This window comes from Corvus hawaiiensis, chromosome 14 (genome assembly GCF_020740725.1).
Source record: "Corvus hawaiiensis isolate bCorHaw1 chromosome 14, bCorHaw1.pri.cur, whole genome shotgun sequence".
Classification (NCBI taxonomy): Eukaryota; Metazoa; Chordata; class Aves; order Passeriformes; family Corvidae; genus Corvus; species Corvus hawaiiensis.
This window is the reverse complement of record NC_063226.1, coordinates 17069913-17081616: the sequence shown is the minus strand read 5'-3', so window position 1 is coordinate 17081616 and position 11704 is coordinate 17069913. Positions and strand designations below refer to the sequence as shown.

The 11704-nt window shown below is 38.9% G+C and overlaps 1 protein-coding gene across 1 annotated transcript; it reads left to right on the top strand.

The window, feature by feature from the left end:
• The first annotated feature begins 4904 nt into the window (after positions 1 to 4904).
• LOC125333374 (testis-specific serine/threonine-protein kinase 2-like) lies at positions 4905 to 6080 on the top strand. The gene has a single exon (XM_048319239.1). The coding sequence runs from the start codon at positions 5003 to 5005 to the stop codon at positions 5996 to 5998; it is 996 nt and encodes a 331-aa protein (XP_048175196.1). The 5' UTR covers positions 4905 to 5002; the 3' UTR covers positions 5999 to 6080.
• The last annotated feature ends 5624 nt before the right edge of the window (positions 6081 to 11704 follow it).

Sequence of the window (11704 nt, the reverse complement as noted above, 5' to 3'; positions counted from 1 at the left end):
CAGCAGCATGCATTTTACCTAAGCTAGCATTTTGTGTGCTCTCAGTTATACCATCTGTTTATCTCCTCGTGTAGGTTGACTCTGACAAAAGGATTTCATGACAGGTAAGGCGGGATTTCTCAAACTCTCTATGGAGTCTAAATCTAACAGTGTTACCACCCAAGCAGCCAGGTATTTCATCCAGCAGGTGGGATTTATTTTTAATTAAACTGTTTATTTTCAATTTAAATGCCTAAAAAAAGCCCTAACATACTTTGAAGAAAATGTTCCCCAAGTAGTGGTCAATACCTGTGACTATTTCACAGAAACAGTCTGTTCTCATTTTGTTTTTATGCAACATTCTTATGAAACCTGGACTATTTTCACCCAAGATAGTTACAGCACGTACTTATTCAAAGTACTGTATTCATAAGCAAAGCATTAAGGAAATTAAAAGAGGACTTTTCTAGTGTTCTTAAACTCATAAGTGACTAACCTAAAACACAAGTATGTTTCTGTAATAATTGCTTGAAATTTTTCTTTTCTTTTTTCTTTTTGCTTGTTTTTGAGTCTTAATTCACTGACTTTTAATTGTGGAAAACTATTTTGATAGGTCCTAGAATATAAAGTCTTGTCAGTCCAGAGAAAAGACATGCACAACATCCAAGTCCCCAGTGGAGAAGGACATGAAATCCAAGAATTTCAACTCATCCCTAATTCCCAAAGACTCAACTTTGGGTAACCAAAAAAAAGCATTCCCCTCACTAAGATTAGCAATTTGCTTTTCAGTTTAGCCATTCTTGCCAGATTCAGCCAAAATATGATGATGAATGGCTTTGGCAGAGTTGTCATCACCAGGATGTCAACATTTTCACATGAATATCAGCAACTCCAGCTCTCCTACAACCCAGAACTACAGAGGAGAACAGAAAGCCATGGAGAAGCCAGACCACACATTGCAACTCTACATCAGGACTTGCACATAAGATGTTGTACTTTAGGAACACAAAAACCCACATAAGCAAGGTTGGAATTAAAAGTCAAGACAAAGTTTTTATCTCCAGGGATGTTTTACACAAATAAATCACATTTTAGAGTTCCTGCAGACATTGATAAATATTCCAGGAAGTTGCCAAGAAATAATTTGATGCCTGCAGAGTACTTCCCATGACAATACTCTAAAAAATCCATTAAATTTATTGCATGATAATTCTTCCATATTAGAAAACCAGGACAAATGTGTTGTGAAATCTCTGTGAAAAGAAATCATAAATACTAAAAATCAATACCTAATTCTGGTAAGGCTGGAAAATGCTTTCAACACTCTCATGGTTAAACCCAAGATGGCAACTGAGGCCACACAGCCTCTCACTCACTTTACCCTGTTAGGCTGGGGAGTGAATAAAAAAAAACCACATGGATTGAGATAAAGGCAGTTTAACAGGTGAAGCAAACACCATGTGCACAAGCAAGGTGAACCAAGGGATTCATTCCCCACTTCCCAGGGCAGGCAGGTGTTCAGCATCCCCAGGACAGCAGGGCTGCATCACCCGTAATGGTGACTTGGGAAGACAAACACCATCACTCCAAATGTCCCCCCTTGCTCCTCCTCCCCAGCTTTATATGCTGAGCGTGGTGCCATATGGTCTGGGATATCCCCTGGGTCAGTTGGGGTCGGCTGTCCTGGCTGTGTCCCCTCCCAGCTCCTTGTGCCCCCCAGCCTCTCTCTGGTGGGGTGGGTGAGGAGCAGGAAAGGCCTTGGCTCTGGGTAAATGCTGCTCAGTGATAACAAAAACAGCCCTGAATTAGCAACAGAATCCAAAACATAGGCCAATACTAGCTACTATGAAGAAAATTTACTCTACCCCAGCCAAAAGCAGCACAAATATTATTTTAAAAATGTATTATCAGCATAATCACTAAACTTCAAAGGTAGATATCTGATGCAAAAAAAAAAAAAAAAAAATAGAAGTGTTTTTTAAAAAAGGAACTTAAGGTGGTGTGGGGGTGAGGTCCTGGCAGCTTTGGACCCTTGTCTTCCATAATGAATTCTATTCAAGAAAAAAATGTGCTCCAGGTACCCAGCTTTTATAAAATGGTGCTGTACAACTATAAAAAATATCTCTAGGCAGAAGATTTAGCATGCAAGGAATACTCATCCAGGGCTTAAAATGTGTCTGCCTTCTAGCTATTCTCCCCACTGTCAGTGTGCCATACGGTTCCTATTGTACCAATCCCTGATCCAGTGTTAAGCATCTGATTTTTGAGATACTGCTGGTACACTTGGGCCACACTGATGCAGTGGGGATTTCAGTGCTCCCTCTCTCCATCACGCGACCTAAGAGGTTTATGAAAGAGGATGACAGCAGAGCAGGAAGAATAAAGAAAGCAACAGACTACCAGGTCTGTCTGAGGGATGAAGATTCCAACAACTCCATGTGCACAACATGTACAGGAAGGGTTGGTTTCCTTTGTTATTTAAGACCAAATATAACTTAAGTAACTAAAGAGGAAACTACTGAATTGCTTCTGCCAGATGTAATGAACTAATAGTTTGCTCTTTCCCCTTTGGATTCAGAATGAATTCTTGGCCTATATTGGCATTTCTCTCACTGGAAAATTTAATTTGCATTATTAAAGCCCTGAGTCTATTACATTTACAACTGACACAGATGGGCACCAGAAAAAAACTCTGTATAATTTTGGTAAATTTGTTAATATTGATGATTCTAAGTACTACTCAAAATTCTAATTAAACACCAATAAGCTGCTTTAGCTAAAGAGAACCTTAAATTAACACCAACAGAGACAAAAAATGTATTTCACTGATAATAGATCTGACTTCTCACTTAGATTTTGATTAAGTTTAAGCACATTTAACATCGGAGGAATTAACTGCTTTGCTGAATATAGATCCTCTCTCTTAATCCATTGGTTCCATGGTGACATTATGACTGATCATACAGAGCAGGGAACAAATACCTACCACTCTCCAGACCCACTGCCTGTGACAACACCAGCAGTCAATTACTCAAAAAAATTATGTGTAAGTTGATGCACTTGGATTTGACACTCAGTTTTGTCTTAATTTATACTAATAGTAAAAATGTGAGCATTCCCATAAAAACATGATCATTCCCTTAAATTACTGTAAGAAAAAACTGTAGTAGTACTGTTAATACTATCACACAGGTCTGGTGGAAATCACTGCTTAACAATTTCAGTAAAATTACTGTTTTTCTGCATCCCTTTGTATAAATTTCAAAAGAATGTCTATAAGAAGATACACAAACATCAGGTAGAGCACACATGATACATTTTGGGTACCTTGCACCAAATATAAAAATGTCTAGATGCAAGACAGATTTCCTAAAGAATTAACAGGCAGACATGAAGATAAGCCATCTACACTAAAAGTTGGAGTGGTTTTAAGCATGAGTAGCTGATATGAGGCTATCCAACATTTAATACAAGGCCACATTTTTATTTACACTTGAAAAGAACCAATTAAATTAATGTCCTGGAAACAACTACATGTAATAGCCCACTGTAAATCTTTATGCATTCTTGCGTGTATTTTAAAGACTTTTCTTCTTCTTTGTTCTTTCCAATGTCATCACAATAATATATGCCTTCCCTCTCACAGTTCAGATATTGGCTGCACCCTCAGGACAGACAGAGGCATGATACTGAATAGTTAAACCTGTTATTTGAAATTATCGTAACTTCCATGCCCTTAAGAAAATTTGCTCTGGAATAACATCAGGGAGTTGCTCTTTTCCCCTTCTCCAAAAATTTTCCCTTCATTTGTGGCTGTTGAAAGACTGAAACAAAAACACGCAGAGCAGCATGTGCTAAATATCTACTACAAATCCTCCTTAAAACAAAAGACTTGATGCAATAAGAACATGCACCACTTAACATGTAAAAAAAAAAAAAAAAAAAGTTTAATCCCTTGAGAACTACTATCATTCCAAATTTACAGTTTAACTTTCTGGTTTGTTCACATTTGTAGTAACTTTAGTCACTCAAGAATAAAATCCTCAGTTTAAAGGAATGCCATCAATTTGAAAGCAACTCAGGGTATTTTACCTATAATCAAAGAACAGAACTACAAAATTATTATTACTGAAAGTGATTGCAGTTTTCTGTGATTTTCATTTCTTTAATCTGCTTCTGTGGCTGTACTCTGCAATGGTATTGTGGCTGATAAAAATTAACTTTTCTCTACAATTTCTTGGGAAGTTTACTAGCACTAAGTGCTAAAAGCAAGGAAAGAAAGCTGCATGTACAGGGAGATTATCTGCAGTGACTATTCTGAATTTCCATAGAATTATTGTCTTCTGAAATAAGGAAAAGACTTCCAGAATGCTCATAACAATACTGACATAAAACAATACTGAACTGGTGGGACTCCTTGGTACTCCCTGGAAGACTCAGGTCAGTCACCCGTTATTGCAATCAAACTCAACAAACAGTACTTATTAAGAAATCAGGATCTATCATACCACAAAAAAAAAAAAAAAAAAAAACGAAAAGGGTTTTTGAATGCACTGCTCCACAAAGTCTCAGTTCTCACATGGTTTTTGTTATTCTCCTGAGATCCGCCAAAAATCCACAGTATATTGTAGTAATGATGTACAGTAACAGCACAACTGAAAAACAGCATTACAAAACTAAGATACAGAAACTGTCTTCCTACTCTGAAAGTCTTAAAAAGAGAAATATATGTTTGAGAAATGATCTCCATTTTCTGATTGCAATGTGCAGAGTCGACCACCAGTGACAGCACAGAGCAGCCAGTGACTCCGTGCTAAGTTTTGGCCTCCATGATGTCACAGAGTAGTTCCATGAAATCACAGAAAGATCCCTCCAGGGCAACTGTTCATGAGATCACACAGTAACCACCCACACACCCAGCCCAGCAGTGCCCCTGGCAGCCACCATCGGGCGTCGAGCACAGCCTACCAGCATAGGATGCACAGCAGCTCCCGCTGGGGCAGATCCCTGCAGCTCTCCCAGGATGGATGCTGTGGTGCTTAAAAAGAAAGGCTACAGCCTTGGTGACACCCTTGGAGAAGGCTCCTACGGCAAAGTGAAAGCTGCCTACAGCCACCGCCTGAAACGCAAAGTGGCCATCAAGATCATTGACAAGAAGAAAATTTCTCAGAATGTCCTGAAAAAATTTCTCCCCAGGGAAATGGAGGCTTTGATGAACCTGCAGCACCCCTCAATCATCGAAACTTATGAGATTTTTGAGACATCAGCTGGGAAAGTGTACATCGTGATGGAGCTGGGGGAAAAGGGAAGCCTCCTGAACTACCTCACTAGCCAGGGTCCGATGGACGAGAGCGTCGCTCGCACCAAGTTCCAGCAGCTGGCCTCTGCCATCAAGCATTGCCATGACTTGGACTTTGCCCACAGGGACCTGAAATGTGACAATATCCTTCTCGACAACGATCTTAACTTCAAGCTGTCAGACTTTGGCTTTTCAAAACCCTTGACTCGGGATGGAAATGGGAAAACCATTCTCAGCAGCACCTTCTGTGAGTCTCTTGCCTACTCAGCCCCTGAACTGCTCGAGCACGTTCCTTGTGACCCCAGGATTTCTGACATGTGGAGCCTGGGCATTATCCTGTATGCAATGCTCTATGCTTCACAGCCATTTGATAGCTCCAATGTCAAGGAAATGCTCCAGGTTCAGAAACAACAGAAGATTCCCTTCATCAAGTCAAAAAATATCTCTGCAGAGTGCAAGAGCCTCATTGTCCACTTGCTCCACCCTGATGTGTCTCAGAGGCTGTGCATAGACAAAGTTTTGAGACATCCCTGGTTGCAGACTCCAAAACCCATGCACTGTTCCAGTCCCCGAGCTGCAGGAGGGGATGATCCCAAAGTCTGTGAGAAGAAAAGCCTGAGCAAAACCAAACAGCAAAAAAATGGGATGGCAAATCCCATTGTGTGCAAGTGTAAGGAGTGGAGGAGGAAATCAAATCCTCTTAAGGATAGTTGCCTTTAACAAGGCCACAGAGTTGGCCTAACCTGTGAACTGCACTAGTTTAAACTCACATTAAAGAGAACCTGTCTAAGATTCTGTGTCACTGCTGTGTCCCCGCTTCTGCACAGTGCACGTAAATGAAGAGTTATAACACTGCCAAAGTCAGGACTGTGAAAGACGGGGGAACAATGAGGGAAGGAAGTTTTAGAACATATAAACAAACTGCAGAGGAGCACTTTGTTCGTAATACTTGAAGGAGGAATGTATTTCAAACATGACAAGGCAATTTTTTTTGTATCTGAATATCAGACCTGGTGCACTTTATAACAATTTATAACTATTTCAGTACTCAGACTCTTGGATTTGCCTAGATGTACATGCTTAGGAATCAAAATTTAGCTGATTTTCTCTTTTGAGTCTTTTAACAAAAAAATGTGCAATGTAAACCATTTCCTTATACTTAAAAATTAACTGGGTTACAGGTTCCTTGTACCATAACTCAGGTTTTAAGTCAAAACGAATGGGGAAAGAGTTTTCATTAATTAGCAAGGGAAGTTTTAAAAAACACAGGTCCAAACATCAGCTGCCTTTAACTGAAACTTATTGGCTGAGGAAAAGACACACATGAATAACAGATTTCTTTTTTCTGTAAGAAGAAATATTACATTAGACATTAGAAACAAAACATCTACCTTCAATGCTACAGTTGTTTAGCCTAAAACTTAAAAAATAATGTTAATTATTTTATTTGCATTACAGTCCTGCAAGGTAGTCCTAATCAAGGATCATTTTAAAAGCCTTCAAAATAAGAAGTCTCCTGTCATAATGGTCTGATGCATTTATCTCTAGGTCCCACAGGATTGACTCAACTGGATAAGCTATGCTAGCACACATTTACAGTCCAGCCACTTCCTTCAGAAAAACATCAAAAAATGTCATGTGGGTAAAATCTGATCCCAGTGGAGACTTTGGGAGCTTTATTACCCAATTCTTTGGTACTCAAATAATTGCCTGTCTCTAAAAGTAAAGGAAAACACATGTAATTTCATGGGTCTTCTTGACCAGAGACATCTGACCAATTATCCATCTACGAGGGTATCTATCCAGCACGTGAGAATGCCAGGCACACAAATGATGACCTATTCATAATTTGGTATTGCTTAGAAAGGGTCAGGCTACTATGTTTAACTCTTTATAAAGCAGAGACAAAGCAAAGATGAAGTGCTACTGAAAAGTAGCAAAGTGTCAAAAAGGACTCTATCATACAATTTGACAAGATAAAAATTATATTTACCCATTATTTCACCCATTACTCTTTACAGAAAATATGCTGTTTCCATCAAAATATTATGCTAAAATATCAAACATAAAATACTGCTATCAATAAAGCCATCAAATAAAAAAACACTGACCATAATTACAAGCTATTATTTCCTTTTAGTAAGTGTGGGCAATAAATCTATTCTGGGGAAGAAAACTTTTTGCTTAATAAAATGAGAGATTATTGTTGATGCTATCAAATGCACTCTGGAACAATTACAAACCTTACTCTGAATAGTCTTCTACCTCAGAGAGTGAATTAAAAGATGGATTGTACAAACATCCATTCAGCAGAGCTCTTACTATCCTAAATAATCCAGGGAGAGACTAAGCCAGATCCAGCTCTAATTAACGCTCATTGCTAGTGGCAGGAGAACATTAATAAGATACATTTCCACTGCCACACGTTTAGAAGCCACAGCCATTGAAAAGGACATTTGGACAAACAAAATGGAGCTTATGAATTCTTTCAGATAGCAATTCAATTGGAAACTTAAAGATATAGCTTATTATTGTATTGTTTTCATTGATTTAACCTGGGACCAAAACACAGTAGTAAAAAGAAGCTGAAGCCATGGAAGATATTTTCCTATTCTATCTTTGCCATTTATGTGAAGTTTGAGTTACCAGACACCTGATACAAGAGGACACAAGGTGATAGGAAATGCTCACATGGAATGTACCACAAAGAGCATGTGGCTCCTCATCCCAGTGTACTGGCAGCTCCTTGGACAGGATCATGAGCCTCCACACTGTGATGCATATTCATATCCGGACTACTGCTACATCTCAGGCAGTTCATCCACATTCTTATTTCCAGTTGTGTGTCTGTGGCCAAAATATGTCTAAGTACACAGTCAAAATCAAAAGGCAGGACAGCTCCCTTACCCAGAGGCCATCCCAGCTGAATTTATTACAGATGTGAGCCACTCTCTTGTGTAGATTGTATAGAAGAAATACCTGAGATGTGTCTAAGGAGGATGTATTTTGCAGTTCTGGTTTACCTGGGAATTCAGTTTTATTCCAATCCTTTCAGTAAGACAGGGCTTGTCATTGAAAACAAACATAAATGAGTCATAAAAATCTTCAAGAGAAAGAGGACCTATGAACTGTATTGGTGAATATCACAACAAAAACCAGGCACACTAAAAACACAATTTCTATTGAATGCAGTAAATGGGGTAAAATGTGTCCTGCTATAACTGTCAAAATGACAGTGGGTTTACTTTAATTAAAGATAAGAGAATCATATATTTACTATGGCTGGAAAAGACCTCTAAGATCTCTGAGCCCAACCATTAAATCAACACTGCCAGGTCCACCACTAACCATGTCCCCAAGCACCTCATCTATACACTTTTTGAAAACTTCCAGGGGTAGTGATTCCACCATTTCCTTGGGCAGCCCATTCCAATGCTTGAGCACCCTTTCAGTGAAGAAATTTTTGCTGATATCCAGTCTAAGCCTTCACTGGCACATCCTTCCTCTTGTCCTATTGCTCACTACCTAAGGGAAGACCGATCCTCCCCTGACTACAGGCACTTGTAGAGAGTTTTGAGGTCCCCACAAGCCTCCTTTCCTCCAGTCTAAATAACCCCAGTTAGCTCAGTTGCTTCTCAGTTCCCTCAGCCTCTATTTCTTCCAATTTAAAGAGGAATCAATACCACGTACCTAGTATTGGTGAATGAAAATGGAGATTGTTGCTATCACTAATGTTTCAGATAAAAATTTAATTTGCACTTTCCTCTACACATTACAAGTGATTGAGTTTTAGAATCATCTTTTCCTTAGCCAGAAGTGTCCACACTTTCCTATCTTATATTGTTGGCACTTAAAATTAATGGTTTTTATCTAAAAGATACAGCAGTCATAATAAATGTTTAAGGTAACTATTTAAATTTTGGCTGTATTAACATTACAATGTAAAGAATCCTAATTTTGCCTCAATAAATCAAAGATTAAACTCACTCAGACATTTTATCTTGCTTGCCCTTAGAATAGTTAAAGAATTTCACTTTAAATATTAGTAATATGTCTTCATTTTATGAGCTTGGTTCATTTCCACAGATTTAGTTTGAAAATAAAATTATTTCTAGTACTTACTGGAATGCTGCTAATGAAACTATTGAATTAAAATTTTTTGTCTATATCTAAAAATCACTTGAACTCATTTGGAGGGGTTGGATTCTTAAATGAGGACCTGCCTCAATTTATGCTCCTTGCTATGGCACTCAGAGCCATATGAACCATCATGGACATTCCATTAAAAAATAAGGTTCAGAAAGTTACAATTTGTCAAAAATTCTCAGTACTATCCCTTGAAATACCATGCATAATATTGACTGAAGTATATTTTAAGACTCAACTTCACAATGAAATTTTGTAAGATTTCTTTCCGATTCCTGCAAGAGTTTTTAGTTCAATGGGAATTAATTGTTTTGCTTGCACAGATACTGTTTCCAAAATAAACCCTCTAAACAGGATCACAATGATCTCTGTAGAGCCTTTGGAAGTGCTTCAAACCAAAAGATTCCAGTGGATAACTTTGCTGGTAGTACAAAATGGTTTGATTTGGTGGCATTGCAGGCAGACACCCACACCAATTTGACCAAGAACACAGTGTCCAGGACAGCACATCCCTATCCCGGGATATCATTGCATTTTCCCTACACAGGCTGTATGTTTAATTTGCTGGTTGTGTGACGTGTGCTGTCCCCCTCCCTGCCCTAACAACCAGTGGGGCTCTGGCGCCTGCATCCTGGGGACTCTGGGGACAGATGGCTTCAGGGCAGCCAAGGGCTGTCTGGAACGGTGACCCAGACGTCTTGCCACTATGCAAATATCACCATCAGTCAATCATTTTATTATAAATAGTGGACAGCCCAGGGCCCACTGAGCTCTCCCGCATGGCAGTGGCTGCACTCCAGGAGCTCCCCTTGAGTAGGGACACCTCTCAAGGTTACCCCTCAAGGCTGAAAAATTCCTTGCCACAACAGATCCTCAGTAAGTGATCAATAGCTTAGTAATGTTTGAAATCTTAGCTAAGTGATACAAAGGATTGACTGTGCACATAAACTCCTCTGAACAGAAACCATTGATCAAGTCTGAGCCTAGGACTGGATCCAGCTGCAGTCTGAGAAGGAGTTTAGAAAGCAAGGTGGTCCTTCCTGAACCTCATGACTCAATGGGAGGGTCTCCCTGACAGCTTCTTCTGACCTTGTCCTTTAGGCAGCAAATAGTCAAGTGTACCTTGTTAAAGCACTCTCACATTTACCATCTAATTTTGTTACCTCGCTGTTTTACATCAAGGTTTACTGCTGCTTCTGTCTCAAGTGGAGTGCTTCACTCCATTCATGACAATATGCAGTGGGTAGAGGGAACAGGTGAAAGGGGTTAACAGAGCAGCATTGGGGGGAGCAAACATTGGAGGGAATAAACATTTGCTGATTCTCCTAACACAGGAAGGGTAATAGCAAGTTATCTGTGGTACCACTTGACAGCTTGTAAATGGATGAATGACTGCCTTTAATAGTGGTGATATTTACTGCCTCAGAAACCTAATTCCTTTGACCTGAACAGAAATGGTCGCGGTCATTAGAGCTATATAAATATAAAACTCAAATCTTCCCAGGCACATAACAGTCCTACCAAAAAAAACCAAGATTATTCATAACACAAGACACAACCAGAACAAAAATTAATTTTTCAGAACCCGAGTGTTGAAAATTGCTCATGACAAATTTTAATGGACCTGAATCAAAGTTCATTCAAGTCATTTGGAGTCCATGGTATTGTTATTTGTATCAGCACCTAAACCTTCATCTTATTTACAAAGATAATTCATATTATGCTAAGTTTTACCCAAGCAATTTCTGCAAGATGAGAACATCTAGACATATTAGGTACTTAGTTTACTAGACTGTATTAGACACCTAAGATTAGCATTAGTCCCAAGCACATTGCAGCATTTAATGCATTTATCTCCCAGTATCCTTGTAAAGAAGAGGGATAACATTATCTCAGCTTTACAAAGTGAAACTGAAACACAGAGTGAATGTGGTACTTTTAAAACATATTAAGTACTCAGATCCTATAAGCACTGAGTGCCTGATTACTGTTAAAAATCTGAACATACTGTTATACAGACTAAGCTACTGAAAAACACAATCTGTGACAAAAGTGATCTCAGTCAGGAGCATTAAAATCATGAAATATAGCAAACTACTACTGCTGCCTGTCTGTTTTTTCTGTCTCTGATGAGGTCTAAGTGGAAAAAAAAGAAAAGAAAACAAAAGACCACAAAAAAAAAAACCCAAACCAAAGAAACCTCACCAATTTTAAACCTCCCATTCCATGTCTAGTTGAAATATGACTACGGTATCTCTGTTACACACATCAAGCTATTCA

Coding starts and splice junctions, on each gene's coding strand:
- LOC125333374 (XM_048319239.1), top strand. CDS start 5,003: ATGGATGCTGTGGTGCTTAAAAAGAAAGGCTACAGCCTTGGTGACACC.